The sequence below is a fragment of the Coregonus clupeaformis genome, chromosome 19, assembly GCF_020615455.1.
Source record: "Coregonus clupeaformis isolate EN_2021a chromosome 19, ASM2061545v1, whole genome shotgun sequence".
In the NCBI taxonomy this organism is placed as follows: Eukaryota; Metazoa; Chordata; class Actinopteri; order Salmoniformes; family Salmonidae; genus Coregonus; species Coregonus clupeaformis.
The window spans coordinates 52,789,601-52,811,816 of NC_059210.1; the positions used below are offsets into that span (position 1 = coordinate 52,789,601).

The 22,216-nt window shown below is 40.3% G+C and overlaps 1 protein-coding gene across 1 annotated transcript; it reads right to left on the bottom strand.

Moving 5' to 3' along the window:
- Nucleotides 1–322: 322 nt before the first annotated feature.
- LOC121532253 (ubiquitin-conjugating enzyme E2 N) lies at nt 323–17,947 on the bottom strand. The gene is made up of 4 exons (XM_041838084.2): nt 17,835–17,947; nt 4,351–4,597; nt 2,409–2,549; nt 323–1,686 (listed from the first exon to the last, which is right to left on the bottom strand). The coding sequence occupies exons 1-4, from the start codon at nt 17,862–17,864 to the stop codon at nt 1,640–1,642; spliced, it is 465 nt and encodes a 154-aa protein (XP_041694018.1). The 5' UTR covers nt 17,865–17,947; the 3' UTR covers nt 323–1,639.
- Between the last annotated feature and the right edge of the window lie 4,269 nt (nt 17,948–22,216).

Sequence of the window (22,216 nt, forward strand, 5' to 3'; positions counted from 1 at the left end):
AATATATTTTGAAGGTGTGAGCAAATTCAGTTCTTTGTATCACCATGAGGTGGCTGACTTTGACACTATCAATTGAAGAATAGACTAATAAATTCCGTAGTCAAAAAATCTAGGACCAGCGTGAAGATCAACAACGGTTACTCTTCTTTCTGAACTCATCCGAGGGCAGTCATGATTAAACTTCAATGTTCAGCAGTCATGCTTCACTGTTGAATCTGACCTATGTTGAGTTCATCAATGTACTCAATTCAACAACAGAATTGAGGATATACCATAAGTCCTAACCAGCTATCCTTACTTCCTCAAAAAACAAAGGCACACATTTTCTTATTAAATCAACAGATTTTATTTACAGAAAAAAAAAAAATGCAGGTGGACTGTTTTCATACCATTTGGAGAGCAGGAAAATGTCCCCACCCAGTTCAATAGAAATAATGAATTTACAAACAGTGAATTGAATACAGACTTTTCAAACCAAATACCAATATTGACAGTTGAGACAAAAGCCTTCATTGATCTCTTGGAGTTTGTTCCTGCAATCCCCCCATTCCCCCTCACCCCCTACCCATACCTCCCCCCAACCTCCTCCAGCACAATTACCCCAAAAACACACTGCAGAACTTACAACTCATTATTATTTTCTGAAATGAATGCCATGGGGAGGAAGTCAATAGTTGTGTCTTGTAGAATTAGGTTGTGACAAACAGGAAGAACAAGAAGCTAAAAGAGCCATTTAGCCAGAGTCATTTGTAATAGTAGGGCGATGTCAGGAAAACATCCATATCAAATAAAAGGAGACACGAGAAAAACAATATTCCTAAAACAGAAGAAAGTTATGGAATTCCTGTCCCGCCTCCCCCACTGCCCTGCCTCCCCCACCTACAGGTCACAAGCCTACGTTTGGGTCTCTACACGGACAGCGGTTGCAACAGTTAAACGTGATGATGGTGGCAGGCTCAGATTCATTGTTTAGTCGTTATATCATTACTTTGTATTTCATGTTCAAGTGGTTTAGCAGGCGCTGTGTTGATGTTGTTTTGCGGCTAGGCCTTCTACAGGGGAATGAGTCCATCCATAGTCTGTCTCAAAGGGTGTGTCTACTACGTGGGCTAATCAGCGGATTTCAATAAACAACCAGCATCACAAGAGAAAACAAAGTTAAAAGAAAAGTTAAAAAAAGTTTGCCCATCTTGGACAAGAACCCCCACTGTCTCCCTACACCCTAACCCCTCAGAAAAAAACATGGGACAGACAAACACTTCGTTTTTTTATTTTCTGTACGAAGCTAGTTAAAAGCAGAGGTTGGCGGTTTCCTCCCAAATCAATGGAAAAAGAAAGCCAGGTGGTGAGTTAGATCTTAACCCTGGCTGCCCATGCAGCTGAACAGTAGTGAGTTATGACAAAGACAAGTCAAGTTTCTCTTATGTGCATTTAAAATCACAACATTTACTTGTCTTTTTCCTCTTTTTTAATATATTCCTTAAATGTTTATTTTATTATAATAATAGCTTTTTTTCTCTTCAAGACGGTGTCCTTTAAATGCAAATGAAGTAGGAAGAAGAAGAGGTCTTGGCAGAAATGAGGTGTGTGTGTTCACACTGACTTCCTGCTCGGTTTCTTTCCGCTTGTTTTGCGTTTTCTACACTTCTATGTTGTTTTGAGCGTAAAGCCTGGTCCATGTCCGGGCTGCAACACAAAATGAGGACGAGAGATGAGGTCAGAAAGCAAGACTAGGTCCATTATAATCTGTTCTAAAAAAACTAAATGCTGTGGTGACTGGTGAGTTAGCTAATTATTAGTCTTACGGTAGAATCCTTGAGGCTTCAAGTTGTAACTTTGTCACATTTGTACTTGCTTTGCATGATAGGCTACAGAGTGAAAAAGCTACAATATAACAATTAAATGTTTATCAAAGGAAGTCATGACTTCATTAGATGTAGCATCTAAAGTTACCAGCAAGATAGAGCATCTGCAACAATATGATTCAGTGTTGGATTGGCTGAATTGTAGGCTACATTTAGAGTCTAAGCTACAAGTAACATTTGAACAGGGTTGTGTTCATTGGGCACCACACAATAAAACAGACTGAAACAGGGAGGGATTACCCGGACTAGTCTAAAAATAATAGTTCATTTTCCCTTTCTGTTGCGAAACATTTTAACATTTCCATTGCATGCCATAACGAACATGACCCAGGCAAGTGGGGGTGGTGAGGAGTGCACTGTGGAGGAGTTTACTGCTCAGAGCCGGAAAAGGCTATACGGATACTCCTGACCTGCAAAACTATATTTAATTTCAGAATTGGTTAAAATTAGGTTAAGGTAAGGGTCAGTTTTAGTTAGTCGTTTTGCAGGTCATGAGTGTCCTTATAGCCTCTCCCCTCAGAGCCGGGCTTCATCTAGACTTACCCGTCTCTATGGCTTGAGCTTCATTGGACTTCCACTGCTCTGCAACGTCATTCGCTAGAGGATCATCAGGGTTGGGAGCACTTAGTAATGCCTGGATTGATAGCAGGACTGTACGGATCTGCAAGGCTGGAGACCATTTATCTGTGAAGAGATTTGATAAGAACAAAAAAAGGACAAACGAGGGGGAGAAAGTGAGGGAGGCAGAAGGAGAGAGGTTTGAGCAATGTTTCTATTTTGAGTGATGTGGCAGTTAGTGGCATGTCGCAGAAATGGGGAGATGCGGCTTGAGTGAGAGGTCAAAAGTGTAATCGGAGAGGCCATTGATCTTTTGAGCGAGATTAAAAAGGCAAATCCCTCATAGTGCTCGCAGGCCAAACATGATTCTAACGCAATGGGGATATGGCAGGAAACAATGCCCAGGACTGTCCCACTAATGAGCCTGAACTCACTGACGTGTCTGACAGAGAAACAGAGCAGGTGCAGCAGTGTGAGACAGTTAAAGCTGTCCCATATCCCCAGTATCGGTTATCAGTCACCTGATAAGACTAACTGGATTGTACATAGATACTTTTGATGATAAAACAGGTCAAATATTAGGGTTGGGAATTGCCAGGGACCTCAGGATATGATATTATCATGATACTTTGGAGCTGATGTTCTATGTTTCAGATGTCTGCTGCAGAGGGACAAGAGGGAGCCATGAGAAAACCAATTTTAAATAAATAAAAGTGCTGAAAACAAATTGGCTCCCTATTTAAAAAGAAGGAGAACAAGCTATGAAGGTAAAATACTGCAGTTTTGGTGCAGGTACAGCCAACTAGCGTGAAAATAATATTGTGATATTGAAAATATCAAAAATGAATATCCTGATATTTAACTATCGATTTCCCCCCCCATCAATATCAAATATATCGTGATATTTCCAGAAAGGTAGACATCCCTAAATGTCAGACCTAGAATCAGATAACTTTGGTGGCCACTATTAAGAGGAGCCATTTTTATTTCTCAATCTCAACTCGTAAAGCGCACCTCCCATTCGGATGCGTTCTGATTCTCCACCCTTGTCCCAAAGTTTGTAGCCTGCCTACCGTTGACTATCAGCGCGTCACCCACCACTTTGCAATGTGAGCTTGAGGCAGTAAAATTGTTTGAAACCTGAACGTTTTACTTTACTTCAAATAATGAGGCATGTCTTACCTTGCTTCAAAGTAGCCTTGCGAAAATCCATCCATAGAAGGAAATTATTTTATTTATTTATTCCTTATGCCATTAACCAGCCTTTCACTCCTGTTCTATTGGTTTTCATATCAACTTTCTTTCGTTGTCCAGAAGCCAAAGGCACAATCCTAGTCATACTTGCAACCTATCAAAGTAGTTGCTATTAGATTCCCTCTCTTTCTAAGTTTCTAACAGAGATTTTAATATCTGTCACATATGGAACTGTTTGCATTAGGTGTGCTGTTTAGAACTGTTTTCCGCGAATTGCATTTTGGCAAATGTTTGAAAATTACATTTTATTAGCTGCTTCAGGAGTTGTATGTTCAATAATAGGCTATAGCCTTCTGACTGTAAGACGATAGGCTTGCTAACGCTGCATGTTTCCATTAAGCTCTTCATGAAAAATGTCCGGTCCTTGTATGCACGCATAGTATCAGAGAGGAAGAGACAAAGCGAGAGGTTTCACTCTCGCCAAAATCTGCCTAAAATAAGTCCAATGCGTTGCTATGGGCTTATTTTGGGCCTAAGCTTGTCGCCTGCTTTTCCTGCCTTGGGACGACTCCCATTGTTAGGGTGGAAACAAACATCTCGTCATTATATACAGATCTCTGATAGTATTTTCTGTTGGCCACTTCATTTTACTGTTTGTTGACCGGTTAATGAGGGTCAGTTAGGATACCGGGCTACCATGTTGGTGCAAAACGAAGTGTCAAGCGTTTCTTACCTTTCAAGATGTCTAGACATATTCTTCCCAGCTTGTCTACGTTGGGGTGGTATATTTTGGTCATAAAGCGTACTTTTGGAGCTGCCATGGGGTATTCCTCGGGGAGAAAGAGTTCAAGTTTAAACGTGCCACCTTCGAAGGGCGAGTCCTGGGGCCCGGCGATGACCACATGGAAGTAGCGGGCGTTCCCTTCGTCAGGCTCCGCCTTAATGCCTGGGACGGGCTCAGCCATCAAGCGCTGAGTCTCCTAACAAACACAAATGACAGACATACAAACAAGGTATGCCTCTATGCAAATATAGACACACAATCACAGTGAGGAAAGGTACAGTACAGTGAATGCGTTCTGATTCTCCACCCTTGTCCCAAAGTTTGTATTTGCATACTCCCTTTTAATGAGGAAACTGCCTCCAGCCAATGTCCTCTGTAGCTCAGTTGGTAGAGCATGGCACTAGCAACGCCAGAATAGTGGGTTTGATTCGCGGGACTACACGTATGCAAAATATGCACAACTAAATCGCTTAGGATAAAAGTGTCTTCTAAATGGCATATATTATTATTCTTATGTAATATTTCTACCAGTCCAATGGTTGGAAATCCATGACAGGGAGAAGGGTAGGGAATCGGGACGTAGCCAGTGACAATGGCGAAGGTGCATAAAGATATGCACCTTCTTTGAACAAATGCCCTGTTTGATAAGTTCGCCTTTTGTACATTGCTCTCAGTTACTGTTTTTTTTTGTATAGGCATTAGCACAGTATACATGATCCAAATTCTAGCTCCAAGATGGCGGCAATTTAAAAAAATGAAAAGGTAGATTTACTGGCACATTGAACCATGTCACGTGCCGTAGTTTAAGAACACTGTGGGTAGTGCTAAAAACAATGACATCATATCTGAATTCTTCCATCTTTATGCACCTTCGCCATTGTGTGATTTTTGAGTATTTGTCTAGACTAGAACAGAGAACTTAAGGTAGGCCTAGCCTATGTGAAAAGCAGCCTAAAGGCTCGGACACACCAATAGCGTTTGCCTGCCGAGAGTACATAGCACAGAGAGAATACTTAGCACCTCTGAACAGAGTGCTGGCCGTATGATAATGTCGGCAGCCAGACGTCAACAGTGCGCTGAACGATCAGTAGACGAACAGGAGATCCACTGCCCTTTACATGTCACTCCTGACACATGGCCTAGAGCCTGCCCTGACCCCTCTAGTAGTTCTTGAAACGCGTGCTGTTATCTGTGACAAATACCTCACTTTCACATAGCCTTAGCTTACTTTCAATATTTCAAAGGTTTCATTTCCCAGGAAGTGTATTGTAGTTTCTGTCTTAGCATGTAGGCTACCTGCCACAATGTTCATTCTGTGCTTTCCCATTATGAACCTATCAATATTGTGGTGGTAACCATGGTTCAAAAGACAAGTTTATGTTCCCTTGCCAACTCATCCCTAACAAAAGAGAATTTTAAAAAAATATCAGATTGTAGAGTTACCCTCTTTATCAGTGTTCGTACTGATCAATCTTTCAAAGACAACGCCTACAGCCCAAAAACATCTAGCCTAACAATTCTCCATCAGATGGATGGGAAAAACACAAGCACCATGTCCTGGTCCACGCCTCCAACTAGGCAGCTACCAGTGACTCACTACGCTTAGCCTAGTCACTTACAAAGGAGACCTGTTGCCAAGAGGTGCATTGTGGTCTACTTCTCCTTTCTCTCACACACACACACTAGGGTTGGGCGGTATCCACATTTTCAAACCGTTTCTGTACTATACCGGTATTACCAGAAGTGCACACAAGGGCCGCTATAAAAAGATAAAAAAATAAACAATACTTTTCCCCCCATTTATTTTACGCACAAAACAATTTAGGCAACAGGGATCTTAATCCAGGAGGGGATTGAATGTCTCTGCTGTAACCAAGATCTTGACATCTAGCCACTTAGATAGCAAGTTAGCAAACCAAGTGCATGTAGCTGGAGCCCTGAGCTGGATATAATTTATTTGACACATCTTAGATTTCTTATAGTTCTACTTAACTTAATCAGTGGCGTAGCACGCACCCCTGCAGCTCCCGCGAGGTGGGGGTGGCCCCAACTCCCAAAAAACTAAAATACCATCGGTATTATGAAATACTCTGGTAGCTTAGTGGTTAAGAGCGTTGTGGCAGTAACCGAAAGGTCGCTGGTTCTAATCCCTGAGCCGACTAGGTGAAAAATCTGCCGATGTGCCCTTGAGCAAGGCACTTAACCCTAATTGCTCCTGTAAGTCGCTCTGGATAAGAGCGTCTGCTAAATGACTAAAATGTATACAGTATATCATCCAAACCTACACACACCCACCCCTCTGTAGCTGGCTGAAATAGCCCCTAAAGCAAAATATCAGGCAGCAATGTGCTAAGGGCTTTTGGAGGTGACACAAAGTCATATTCCTTATTATTAGGCACCATTCCGGAAGAAAACTGACAGAAACAGGGAATGACTACCTGTATTTGCCCCCCCCCCCAAAAAAAAAAAAAATGTTCATTTTTGGTTTTCAGTTACAAAACCTTCAAAAAAAATTATGTGGCGAGTCCTAAGGAATACGACCCAGGTGACAACTAGGGTTAACTTTCCCATCAACCACCGCAGCAGCAAAAGTACGTCATCAGGCTGTAGGCTGACAAGCTCATCGTGGCAGCCAAGTTTCCCGGGCTCAGGGCTGTGACCTGTAGAAACTCACACCCTTCAACGTGATGCAGCAAAAGGAATCTGATACGTCCTTATGGTATGCATGAGGCTGACTGGGTTACACACCTGAGCCAGAGAGAGGTGTGCAACACGGAGCCACTGAAGGAATACTGCAGGTGCAGCAATAACAATGGACTTTTACAGGCCTATTCCTCTTCACTCACCTATTGGCTTATTTTTCCCACAGCCTAAATAGAAGCCTAAAATACCAATAACAATCGTTAGAAATGTTCATTTCATATGAGTTTATATTTAATATAAGTGCATAATCCTAACAATCTTGAGCAGTCTTCAGACAACAAATAGCCTCTCTCTACCATGATGCTACAGGTCAGGCTGAATGACAACCCAGCTCAACAGACCAATGTAGCTTAATAAATCAACTCTGTTAGCCTAGATCTTTCTACAGGCAGCTTTGACAGAAAGACAACTAATAGAGGAACAAAAACAGTTGTCTAGCAGCAGCCACTGTTCCTGCTGCTGTTTTTTCTTTTCCCTGAATGCAACTCGGAGCGAGATTCCTGAAATGTTTCAGATAACCCACAGACAAAAACACGCAGTCCAAACACAGACAAGTGAGGGGCTCCCAGACCAGTCGCACGCTCACAGGGACTCACAAGGCCAAGCCCACTGGGAACAGTTCTCAGAACTTCTCCTTTTCCCACCACATCCAACCAATGTAACCATCATATGTGTTCCCTCTCTTACTCACCCCCCTCTCGCCACCTGTGCGATTGTCCCTCTCTCTGTTAACATAACAGCACTGATTCAATGACAACTCGCAATGACACAGGACATGAACTTGGAAACCACAGCTCAACATTACCTGTATGGGGGACATTGCTGTTGTTGGAGGGGCTCAAGATTGACATTTTGAAAAGAATCGTAGGATAGAGGCCGACTAGTAGCAACTTTCCTTTGAAGCCTGCAAATTTGCTGACTAACAAAGTATGCGTTTTATGGCTAAATAAACAAGCTACAAAGCATTCTGGAATCCAAATTGCCATCGGGTGATTCCTCACAAAACCAGGAAAAAAAAGAATACATTTTCACATTCAGTCTGTTGGTAATGCTATGAAATCAAAATACTACTCAAATTACAGAACAAACGGTAAAGCTTCATATGACACCAATATTTGCTTTGTAGAACGTACAGATAAAAAAAAACTGGTCTTAAAAGGAGGCCGGGGTAAGGCCAAAATGGAATAAATATGCCAACTTTGATTAATTATTTCTAAATTATGCTTTTGGATACAAATGACAAATATATGTCAACAATCTTGATCCATTTTATGGATTAAATGTCTTGATAATGCCCAAAATGTATATATTTTTTTGTCCTGGTTTCGTGAGGAATCACCCAATGTAGCCTAGTCTGTTTCAGCTCAGAGAGCTATCAACTTGACTGGGGGATACTGAAAATAAGGCGCTGTGGTCTCCGGGCTGAGCAGCTGCTGGGCACTGATAGTTTCATGACATCATTGATCTGTGAATGAGTGAAGACAGTCAAACAAACTGCCCAAACCGGAAGGAAGGAGAGACCGGAGAACTAGGCTAAGCCTAGATGGAAGTGAGAGAACAAAACAATAACAATTCTAAACACACACAGCGATAGCGCAATAGCTCAAGCTCACTGGATGTAGCTAATAGTATGATGTTCACCTCTGCAGTTATGACAGACTGTAGCCTAGTACATCAATAATCTGGTAAGGTTCATCTGAGCACCAAGCAGGCAGAGAAAGCGTGACAAGCCTAGAGAAGAGACCTAGCTAGTACTACCAAGCAATGTTGTTACGCTGACTAATAGGATTACCAAGCCCTTCAAAACAAAAGCTGGGGTAAAATACCTGTGCCAATCTAAACTATCTGACCGGACCACTCATCTACACTACACTATTGTCACACAATAGCTGTTTGACAATTTCTCCAAAAGCACTGGGAATGTGCTGGGAGTAAGGGACCTACAGTGCCTTCAGAAAGTATTAATACCCCTTGACTTATTCCACATTTTTTTGTGTTAAAGCCTGAATTGAAAATGGATTCATAAATATATATTTTTTCCCTCACCTACCTACACACAATACGACATAATGACAAAGTGGAAACATGTTTTTAGAAATCTTAGCAAATTTATTGAAAATGAAATACAGAAATCTAATTTACATAAGTATTCAAAACCCTTTGCTATGCCACTCCAAATTAAGCTCAGGTGCATCCAATTTATTTGGATCATCCTTGAGATGTTGTAAGTGGTAGATTATCAGACACTCAACAAGAAGGTCTGATTTAATTATGACTGAAACAGGATACAAGTGGGAAATAGAGATCCAGTCCATTAAAAAAATTGGAGGCCCCTTACACTTCAGTGTTGTGATGCAAAAATTCTAGCAAAATGTATAGCGCATAGAAGTAAAAAGGTATTGTAGGACATTATTCATTCTAATCAGACAGGTTTTTTACATGGACGATACATTGGAGATAATATAAGGCAAGTATTGGAAACAATAGAACACTATGGAAAATATGGGAAACCAGGCCTGCTATTCATAGCAGACTTCGAAAAGGCATTTGATAAAGTTCGACTGGGGTTTATATATAAATGAGATTTTGGAGAATCTCTTATAAAATGGGTCAAAATCATGTATAGTAACCCTAGGTGTAAAATAGTAAATAATGGCTACTTCTCAGAAAGTGTAAAACTGTCAAGAGGAGTAAAACAAGGTTGTCCACTATTGGCATATCTATTTATTATGGCCATCAAAATGTCAGCTATTAAAATCAGATCCAACAATAATATCATGGGATTAGAAATCCAGGGCTTAAAAACAAAGGTGTCATTGTAAGCTGATGATTCAGGTTTCTTTTAAATCCACAACTTGGATCCCTCCACAGCCTCAGAGGATCTAGATAATTTTTCTAACCTCTCTGAATTACAACCAAAAGTGTACTATATTACGTATTGGATCACTAAAGAATACAACTTTTACATTACTGTGTAGCTTACCAATAAAATGGTCTGATGGTGATGTGGATATACTCAGTATACATATCCCGAATTAAATAAATGATCTCACTCCAATAAACTTTAATAGAAAGTTTGCAAAAATAGATAAGATCTTGTTACCATGGAAAGGTAAATACATGTCTATTTGTGAAAAAATCACCCTGATTAACTCCTTAGTATTATCCCAGTTTACCTATTTGCTTATGGTCTTGCCTACACCTAGCGAACAGTTGTTTAAATTATATGCAACAAAAAAAAAATCAATTTTATTTGGAACGGCAAGCCAGACAAAATTAAACGGGCCTATTTATATAATGAATATGAATTCGGAGGCCAGAAATGATTAAATATTAAAGCATTAGACCTCTCAAAGGCTTCAGTCATAAAAAAAAAAAGTTATATTTAAATCCGAACTGCTTCTCTAGCAAATTAGTAAGAATGTTTGGTTGGTTGCAATTTCTATTTAATCCACCAGAAAGGACAGAACAAATAATGCAACAAATATTGTGGTTAAATTCAAATATAGAAATTGATAACAAACCATTTTGTTTTGAAATATATATATTTTTTTTTATGTATAATCTTTGTGAATGATATGTAGGTCTGGTGGAGTTGTCGCACATGCAGCTAACAAACACATATGGAAATGTCTCCTCTACCCAAAATTACAACCAACTAATTGCAGCATTACCGCAAAAATGGAAGAGGAAAGTGGAAGGGGGAAAAAGTAAGTAACTTGTCTGTCGACCCTGCATTAAAGACCATAACTGGTTAAAGAAAATTGTGATAAATAAAAAAGTATACCAGTTTCATTTAAGGACCAAAGGATTGACAGCCGTCCCATATAGATTGCAAAATAGTTAGGATGAGATTTCTGACGTCCCGATTCCATGGCACATGGTTTATGAACTGATACGCAAAACGACGCCAGATTCAAAACTTAGAATTTTTCAATTTAAATTATACAAAATTCTTGCAACCAATTGAATGTTATTTATATGGGGGATACAACTTCCCAGCTCTGCAGATTTTGCTGCGAAGAGAGAGAATCATTAGATCATTTGTTTTGGTACTGTCCATTTGTAGCTTGTTTTTGGACACAGGTCCAGGAATGGCTAAAGGATTGCAATATTTACCTGGAGCTAACCCTGCAGATAGCACTACTGGGTGATCTGAAAAGTCATAGTCAATCGATCAATAATATAATAATGCTTTTAGCAAAAATGTTTATTTTCAATTGATAATCTGTAGAAACAATGAGAATAGAAAGGTTCAAAACTTTTGTGAAACATCACAGCAGTTAAAAAATATATGGTAAATACAAATCCAATATGGATGGTGTTAAGAAATAGATGGAAGGGGTTGAATAGAGCTGAAGGTTGGGACTAATAACAACTAATAAAAAGATAACTAATGTAAAACATGTGTCCGTAAAACGTATATAGGTTATAGGTTAAGGACTTTTGTGAAGGAGAAAAGTTTGAAAAATACAGCAAATAGAAATCAAACCGGATGGACATCAGAAATAGACGGGAGAGGTTGAGGATAGACAGGAGTAAAAACAAACAAAATAGAATTAGTAAAATAGACTGTGTCCATAAAATGTATATAGTATGTATAAACTGGAAGTAGAGGCCTAAGCGTTGTATTCACTATTAAGGTTAGAAAGTAATAAAGGAAAATATATATTTTTTAAAGGATGCGTATATGTACAGTGAGGGAAAAAAGTATTTGATCCCCTGCTGATTTTGTACGTTTGCCCACTGACAAAGAAATGATCAGTCTATAATTTTAATGGTAGGTTTATTTGAACAGCGAGAGACAGAATAACAACAACAAAATCCAGAAAAACGCATGTCAAAAATGTTATAAATTGATTTGCATTTTAAATGAGGGAAATAAGTATTTGACCCCCTCTCAATCAGAAAGATTTCTGGCTCCCAGGTGTCTTTTATACAGGTAACGAGCTGAGATTAGGAGCACACTCTTAAAGGGAGTGCTCCTAATCTCAGCTTGTTACCTGTATAAAAGACACCTGTCCACAGAAGCAATCAATCAATCAGATTCCAAACTCTCCACCATGGCCAAGACCAAAGAGCTCTCCAAGGATGTCAGGGACAAGATTGTAGACCTACACTAGGCTGGAATGGGCTACAAGACCATCGCCAAGCAGCTTGGTGAGAAGGTGACAACAGTTGGTGCGATTATTCGCAAATGGAAGAAACACAAAAAAATTGTCAATCTCCCTTGGCCTAGGGCTCCATGCGAGATCTCACCTCGTGGAGTTGCAATGATCATGAGAATGGTGAGGAATCAGCCCAGAACTACACGGAAGGATCTTGTCAATGATCTCAAGGCAGCTGGGACCATAGTTACCAAGAAAACAATTGGTAACACACTACGCCGTGAAGGACTGAAATCCTGCAGCGCCCGCAAGGTCCCCCTGCTCAAGAAAACACATATACAGGCCCGTCTGAAGTTTGCCAATGAACATCTGAATGATTCAGATGAGAACTGGGTGAAAGTGTTGTGGTCAGATGAGACCAAAATCGAGCTCATTGGCATCAACTCAACTCGCCGTGTTTGGAGAAGGAGGAATGCTGTCTATGACCCCAAGAACACAATCCCCACCGTCAAACATGGAGGTGGAAACATCATGCTTTGGGGGTGTTTTTCTGCTAAGGGGACAGGACAACTTCACCGCATCAAAGGGACGATGGACGGGGCCATGTACCGTCAAATCTTGGGTGAGAACCTCCTTCCCTCAGCCAGGGCATTGAAAATGGGTCGTGGATGGGTATTCCAGCATGACAATGACCCAAAACACACGGCCAAGGCAACAAAGGAGTGGCTCAAGTAGAAGCACATTAAGGTCCTGGAGTGGCCTAGCCAGTCTCCAGACCTTAATCCCATAGAAAATCTGTGAAGGGAGCTGAAGGTTTGAGTTGCCAAACGTCAGCCTTGAAACCCTAATGACTTGGAGAAGATCTGCAAAGAGGAGTGGGACAAAATCCCTCCAGAGATGTGTGCAAACCTGGTGGTCAACTACAAGAAAGGTCTGACCTCTGTGATTGCCAACAAGGGTTTTGCCACCAAGTACTAAGTCATGTTTAGCAGAGGGGTCAAATACTTATTTCCCTCATTAAAATGCAAATCAATTTATAACATTTTCGACATGCGTTTTTCTGGATTTTGTTGTTGTTATTCTGTCTCTCACTGTTCAAATAAACCTACCATTAAAATTATAGACTGATCATGTCTTTGTCAGTGGGCAAACGTACAAAATCAGCAGGGGATTAAATACTTTTTCCCCCTCACTGTATGTCTATGTATTTATATGTAAAGTACCCGTCAAAAGTTTGGACACATCTACTCATTCAAGGGTTTTTCTTTATTTGTACTATTTTCTATATTGTAGAATAATAGTGAAGACATCAAAACTATGAAATAACATATGGGATTATGTAGTAACCAAAAAAAGTGTTAAACATCAAAATATATTTTATATTTGACATTCTTCAAATAGCCACCCTTTGCCTTGATGACAGCTTTGCACACTCTTGGCATTCTCTCAACCAGCTTCATGAGGTAGTCACCTAGAATGCATTTCAATTAACAGGTGTGCCTTCTTAAAAGTTAATTTGTGGAATTTCTTTCCTTCTTAATGCGTTTGAGCCAATCAGTTGTGTTGTGACAAGGTAGGGGGGTATACAGAAGATAGCCCTATTTGGTAAAAGACCAAGTCCATATTATGGCAAGAACAGCTCAACTAAGCAAAGAGACATGAAGGTCAGTCAATCCAGAAAATGTCAAGAACTTTTAAAGTTTCTTCAAGTGCAGTCGCAAAAACCATCAAGCGCTATGATGAAACTGGCTCTCATGAGGACCGCCACAAGAATGGAAGACCCAGAGTTACCACTGCTGCAGAGGATAAGTTCATAAGAGTTACCAGCCTCAGAAATTGCAGCCCAAATAAATGCTTCACAGAGTTCAAGTAACAGACATGTCTCAACATCAACTGTTCAGAGGAGACTTTGTTAATCAGGCCTTCATTTTCAAATTGCTGCAAAGAAACCACTACTAAAAGGACACCAATAATAAGAAGAGACCTGCTTGGGCCAAGAAACACGAGCAATGGACATTAGACCAGTGGAAATATGTCCTTTGGTCTGATGAGTCCACATTGGAGATTTATGGTTCCAACCGTCGTGTCTTTGTGAGACGCGGTGTGGGTGAACGGAAGATCTCTGCATGTGTAGTTCCCACCGTAAAGCATGGAGGAGGTGGTGTTATGGTGTGGGACAAGACTAACTACCAATTGGATACCACGAAATTGGGGAGAAAATAAAAATAAATAAACTATACCATGAAGTCCAAGGAACTGGCCGTAGATCTCAGAGAATTGATGAGGCATATATCTGGGGAAGGGTAGAAAACCATTTCTAGAGTGTTGAAAGATTCCAAGAGCACAGTGGTCTCCATCATTGGGAAATTGAAAAATATTGAACTACCCACTCCGCCTAGAGCTGGCCATCCGACCAAACTGAGCAACCGGGCAAGAAGGACCTTGGTCAATGACCACTCTGACAGAACTACATAGTTCCTTGGCTGAGATGGGAGACCCTGCCTGAAGGACAACAGTCTCTACAGCACTTCACCAATCTGGCCTTTATGGGAGAGTGGCCAGACTGAAGCCCCTCCTGAGAAAAACGCACATGACAGCAAGCCTGGAGTTTGCAAAAAGGCACAAAAGATTGAGAGCATAAGGTAAAATATTCTGTGGTCTGATATGACAAAAATGTAACTCTTTGGCCTGAATGCAAAGTGCTATGTCTGGAGAAAACCTGGCACAGCTCATCACCCATCTAACACCATCCCTACCATGAAGGATGGTGGCAGCATCATGCTATGGGGATGCTTTTCAGCAGCAGGGACTGGGAGACTGGTAAGGATAGAGGGAACAACGAATAGTGCCAAATACAGGCAATTCCATTGATGAGAACCTACTTCAGAGTGCAAATGACCTTAGACTGACAAAGATTTTCATTCCAACAGGACAATGACCCCAAGCATACAGCCAAAGCAACGCTGGAATGGCTTCAGTTCAAGAATGTGAAAGTCCTTGAGTGGCCCAGCCAAAACCCAGACTTGAATCCCATTTAACATTTGTGGAAATCCTTGAAGATTGCTGTTCACCGCCACTCTCCATCTAACTTAACAGAGCTTGAGAAAATCTGCAAGGAAGAATGGAAGAAAATCCCCAAATCCAAATGTGCAAAGCTAATATACTGACATACAAGTCGACACAATGCTGTAATCGCCGCCAACGGTGCTTCTACAAAGTATTGACTCAGGGGTGTAAATAATTACGTAAATGTGATTTCTGTATTTAATGTTCAATAAATTATAAACATGTTTCACTTTGTCATTATGGGGTATTGTGTGTGGATTAGGTCTGGGCAATATATCAAATTAATTTGATTAATTCAAATTTGTTTTTGCGCGATATTCCAAATGCTTTGTTTTGAGCGTTTATGTCTGCTTGTTCGTCTCCTTCTCTCCTCTGTGCACCTTCCCATTTACACCAGCGATCTGTATGTAATGACAAGATGCACGTCTCCGCCCTAACAATGGGAGTCGTTGTCCCAAAGGCGGGAAGGCATTTCAAACCTCTCGTTTCACCTCTTCCTCTATGGTTTACACACACACCAAGCCCCTCCCCCCGCCTCTCACACCAACAAAGTTGAGAGATCAAATCTTCCTCTCTGACATGGGGTTTCAACTCGCTATTTGTGTTTGGTCCAACAGAAATCAGTCATATGGATACCGAAACACATTGAGACATTATTTTAGTGTAATAGAGGATAACTTTTCTAACGATAACCCTTTTATGTCTCAACTACTCAAATTGCACACAGAGCAGACACTACTAAAACGAGTGTATCAATGAACATTGATTCTGGAAAATGAATGCTCAGTTTGTTGCGCGCAGCATTGTGGTACCACGTACCGGTACAAATACTGTTATACTAGCTGTCCAGTCTATATAACGAATTGGCAACTAATTCTGAGAAATAAGGTAGGCCACTTGATTTCAACATCTGAACAAAGTGGACAGGCTAACATGCTTTTCAGACAGTTGGAGACAGACAGAAGGGTGTGTTCATAACAATTTACCTGTTCAACCTTGTTCGCTAGCAAATAGATTAAAGTCGGCCAAACTTGAAATATAAAGATTAGCTGGTGAGATCGTTGATGAGACCTGTGTTAATTTTCTATAGCCTAATGCCTGCTACAAGAAGTTAGTCATTATTAGTGAATGTGCATTATGCATGGTTCTAGTTAAATTTGTAACAAAAAAGGGCATTTTCATTGACAGACTTGAAAGCTAGATAAGCGATTATTGCAAAAAAAAGCAGGTCAAACTATTTTGATCAAATTAAATTATCAGTGGTCTTATGGTTGTGGAAGGCTTATATTTAGCCTAGGTATAACTTCACAGGCTCTGAATTCATTAGATTATTTCTGACTGTTTGAAATGCAGTGCATTTGACCTTTAAAATTGTACAACACTTTAGAGAAAAAAAACACACACACACATATATATATATATATATATAGGAAAATGTTTCATCGACGTGTGATTTTTAGGGCATATCGCCCAGCCCTAGTGTAGATGGGTGACAGAATACAAATCTATTTAATCCATATTAAATTCAGGCTGTAACAACAAAATGTGCAATAAATCAAGGGGTATGAATACTTTCTGAAGGCACTGTACTAGTATACTGGTGTATCTAGGGCTCATCACTTTCTTTTGTGTATGTCAAAATAAATGTTCTATTGATTTCCCACTTTTCTTGTGTCAGCATAGTCAATGTCTGAAATATAATTATAATCCTTGTGTAGCTAGCTAAACAAAAACATTTGCTGCGTCTTGGCCTATACCCCGGACAGCTATCAAATTGGTGTGTCACGACTGACTAGCTAGCTAGCTTTCTAATCAGAGAAAGTGTTGACTGGTAAGGGGAATCGAACTATCCATTTCAATGAAGCTCAGTTAAAACCTGAATCCTGCTTATGCCCCCAAAGTATGTGTGCAGTTATCCGTGTCTCCTGGCAGTGGCCAGCTACACTGCCTATAACTTCTTATGCTAGTTAGCTAGCTAACAACACAGGCCTTGCGGAAGATATATGCCACAATGGTAATGTTTTGATTAGTAAATAGCCTGCTAAATTGACCCTTTAATAAAGTTTAAGTATATTTTTACTGATGGGGCAATTTAGCCCAAAATAAAGATTTCAGCCGTTTATATTGAGGCACAGTTAAGAGAGTAGGCTGTCTAATTGATTGTGTATTCCTTGCAACACATTTACGACTAGACGGCTAGCTAGCCTATTTGGAATGGGTGGCTGGCTTACGTTTTAGCTAGCTAACGTTAGTTATATTGATTGCTAACGCTCTCTGGTCAGTATGCTACATTCACCATGTATAGTGTATTAACGAATAAACAAACGCCACATTTCTCCGCCATTTTTAACAAGCGTGGATGTATTTTTAACCCACTCTTAGTTACTTATTCGGTTTAGGAACAGGGACAAAACGGAAGTAGCTAACTGTGCAGCTAGTGCAAATGCTAGCTATCAAACTAATTTGATAACAGTACAGACCATTTTCAGCATTAGCTCGCTTTATGAATCTGTCACACACAACAACAATATTCCGTGTAAATCACTGAATAATTACCTTAATGATCCTGCGGGGCAGTCCTGCCATCTTGTCTTTATTGCGGGGTTTAGCTGCAACCACAGATAGAACAATGAGACAGATATATCACCGGATGTATAAATGTGAAGCATCTGCTTGGCGTTTCCAATCACTACCACATTTGGTAGTGAGAGGAAGTCCAGTGGCCGGCAGTGGGAGAAGATGAACGAGATGGATTTTAGCCATGAAACATTTGAGCTCAATACAGTTTTCTGTTCTTAAAACTAAAATATGTTATGAACAGAATGGACTAAGTTTTGTAGATTTGACTCTTTGCCAAAGTTTTAAAAAAATCGCGTTGTTTAGAAGGAGTGCAAAGGCAAATGTAGGTATTGCACACGCGCACTTCACAGAGTAGGCGTTCCCTAACGGAAACGGTTCCTAGAACGCGCCAATAGGATCTCACTAGCTTGTGCTTGGCTCTGCCCACCGCCTTGCTTGTTCTGCCCACTATGACTCATTTGTTCCAATTGGAAACGAGAGGCTGTGGTCTATCTTGGGTTAGTTATAAAAATCTTTGCTGTAGCTCTCTTGCTTACATTTACATTTTAGTCATTTAGCAGACGCTCTCATCCAGAGCGATTTACAGTTAGTGAGTGCGTTGACAGCGAAAGGCGCGCGCTCACACGTTTTCCGGTGTTCTGCGGTTCTGCGTCATGAGACCATCATGAAAGATTATGGAAAATGTCGTTTTATTATGGTTAATGAATATGAAACGTGACAGTGACTGATTGGACAGATCCCCATCTCATTTACATCCTTGTACTATTTAGTACAATCAGAATTAGTTTTTCCCCACAAAAGGGCTTTATTACAGAAATTAGTAGTCCTTAGTGCAAGTGTCTAGACAGGCCACATTGAAATTGTAAGATTGTCGTTATCTATCATACTTCCAGTGTCAATCAAAGTTGGGATTTTGATAAAATATGGCCTGTGAAAAAAAATCATTAAAATGTATTTTGAAAAATATTATTTGACCTGTTCTAAGCCCCAATATGCCAAATACAGTGCATTCGGAAAGTATTCAGACCCCTTGACTTTTTACACATTTTGTTACGTTACTGCTTTATTCTGAAATTGTACAACATTTTAGAGAAAACACACACACACATACATATACATACACATACACATACACATACATATATACATATATACATGATTAAATATGTTTTTTTCCTCATCAATCTACACACAATACCCCATAAGGACAAAGCAAAAACAGGTTTATAGAAATGTTACAAATGTTATAAAAAAATAAAACGGAAATATCACTTTTACATAAGTATTCAGACCCTTTACTCAGTACTTTGTTGAATCACCTCTGGCAGTGATTACAGCCTCGAGTCTTCTTGGGTATGACGCTACAAGCGTAGCAAACCAGATTTTGGGGAGTTTCTCCCATTCTTCTCTGTAGATCCTCTCAAGCTCTGTCAGGTTTGATGGGGAGCATCGCTGCACAGCTATTTTCAGGTCTCTCCAGAGATGTTAGATCGGGTTCATGTCCGGGCTCTGGCTGAGCCATTCAAGGACATTCAAAGACTTGTTCCGAAGCCACTCCTGCATTGTCTTGGCTGTGTGCTTAGGGTCATTGTCCTGTTAGAAGGTAAACCTTCACTCCAGTCTGAGGTATTATGTGTAGATTTATGAGGGAAAATTTATTTTAATACATTTTAGAATAAGGCTGTAATGTAACATAATGTGGAAAAAGTCAAGGGGTCTGAATACTTTCCAAATGCACTGTATATTATTCAACTCATTGTCATTTGTGAACTACAACAGTTTCTGTATTGTACTATACTTAGTCTTTGGACACATGGGGTTACTGTTTTTTTTACACATTTCATGAATCAAGTCATGTGAATACATGTTCAAATGATCAGATCGTATATATATATATATTTTTGCATTGGTTCTATTTTCACAGGTATGTGGTACATTTTCACAACTCTTAGTACTAAACTCCAAACTGGTCACGCAGCCAGTCTTTCATTCAAAACCTGTCATTGTGCATTCTTTTGGATTGTAAACATCTCTCACCACACAACCATTGATTCAAAATATAAGTTTATTGTGAAATGTAATGAGAACATTGGTTTAATCACCAAAACACAACATAATGATATCTTTTTAATTGAGTCGTTTTAACTACCAGTTAATGCAATAGAAAACAATGAAAGATACGCGTTTCAAATCGCCCTTAGCAGTGCTGAAAGTAATATGCTACAATACTGTAAATTACAGTTTTCACATTAGGCAATACACTTAGATTATCCAACAAAATTGACTTTATTATTAAATCTATAATTTCAATAATATCTATCCAATGTGAAATCAAAGGTGTGCTCAATAAAGACATCCTCTACAATCATTCATGCAAAATATTTTCAGATATAATTGCAACATAGGTGTCCTGTCTGTAATCAAATTTAAGAAATTAAATGAAACAAATTATATTAATGAAAATAAAACCATTAATTTGCATCAAGCCTGTCTTGAGCATTTGGCCATACATTCTCATCCACATCACAATGAATGTCCTCATTGTTCATGCAATCACGGGAAAACCCTTTTGGCATGGTGAATCCAAGCTTGACATTGGTCTGCATTGATGTCTTCACATGCCTCATCCATGGCCAGGAGGGTGGCATGCTCATGGGGATGGCGATCGTACACACTTCCACCTCCATTCAGAAAAAAATTCCTCAATAGGGTTGAGGAAAGGGGAGTATGGGGGCAGGTATAGGGTCAGGAATCGGGAATGGGCCCGAAACTATGCCTGAACCACCTCTGCATGGTGGAACCTGACATTGTCCCACACAATGACATAGGTGACCCCTTCACCTTGACAGGCCTGCTCAATTTCATTGAGAAACACAATGAGGTGTGCAGCATTGAAGGATCCAAGTAATGGCCTACATCCTACCACACCATCTTCAGAGATAGCTGTGCACATAGAGATGTTTCCCCCACGTTGTCCAGGCACTTGGACGGTCACCTGTTGGCCGATGAGGTTCTGCCCACGACCCCAGTTTTGGCCAGGTAGAAGTCCGCTTCATGAACAAAGATATACTTGTGATGGTTCACAGCAGCATCAAGCACCATCACCCTCTAAAAACATATTTTGGTTAGTTATTTTTACAGTATAGTTCCAATATGATATTGTGAAGTAGCATGGTCATCAAATAGTAACAATAATACAGTATACAGTATAGTGCTGTACCTGAACATACTCGGCCTGCAGTTGTTTCACCCGGTAGTTGTTTCTCTCAAAAGGCACCAGGTAAATGTGTTTCATAGATACGTGGTGCCTCTCCAAAAGGCGGGAAATTGTTGGTAGGTTGATGGATGCCACATTGGCAAAGGTGTCATAGTTCTCCTCAATGGCCTGCTTTATTTCGGACAGCCGTATGTCATTCCTGGCTCTAACCATTTCCACCAATGCGCTCTCCTGCTGGTCGGTCAGCACACGGCCACGGCCACGGCCACGGCCACCACCATGGGGTCTACTGTCAATTCTGAGGGTAGAACAGTAAGAATGCTGTAACATGTTTTGTGCATTTACGTGCAGTAAAATATGTAATTCACTATAAATGTAATGACAAAGCATAGTGCATATCCTGCAGACTTACCGGTTTTCTTGGCAAAGTGTTCTCATGATCGAATTGACAGTTGATCTTTTCAGATTGGGGTGAACTAATCTGGCAGCCTCTGCCATGGTAAGGCCTCTGTTTACCACATGGTCAACGACGATGGCCCGGATTTCATTGGACACAACAGTTCCCTGCCGTCTGCCTCCCTCTCTCTGATGTCCACCTCTTTGACGGGGCCCATGCCACCTCTTTGACCTCTTTGATGGAGCCCATGCCCACCTCTCTGACAGGCCCCATTGTCCCCTGTAAAATGACTCACACTCCAGTCTCCATTGAATTTGCTTATACTGCATATGCTATAGGTGTGCATGGATTTCTTTAGATATTGTTTTCATATATATATATATTGGTCTGGACAATCTATATAGCAAACATTTGACCTGATTCATGAAATTATTTTAAAAACACAACCCATGTGTCCAAAGACTAATTATAAACTGGGTGGTTCGAGCCCTGAATGCTGATTGGCTGAAAGCCATGGCATATCAGACCATGTTCCATGGGTATGACAAAACATTAATTTTTACTGCTCTGGTTACCAATAGCAGTTTATAATAGCAATAAGGCACCTCAGGGGTTTGTGGTATATGGCCAATATACCACGGCTAAGGGCTGTGTCCAGGCACTCCGCATTGCGTCGTGCATAAGAACAGCCCTTAGCCATGGTATATTGGCCATATACCACACCTCCTCGGGCCTTATTGCTTA

What these genes read in the sequence shown, in the direction of transcription:
- LOC121532253 (XM_041838084.2), bottom strand. Translation starts at nt 17,864, where the DNA reads ATGGCAGGACTGCCCCGCAGGATCATTAAG. An exon ending in TGCCCCGCAGGATCATTAAG is followed by an intron (nt 4,598 to 17,834) that starts GTAATTATTCAG and finishes TGTGTTTGTTAG; the next exon opens with GAGACTCAGCGCTTGATGGC. An exon ending in ATGTCTAGACATCTTGAAAG is followed by an intron (nt 2,550 to 4,350) that starts GTAAGAAACGCT and finishes ATCTCTTCACAG; the next exon opens with ATAAATGGTCTCCAGCCTTG.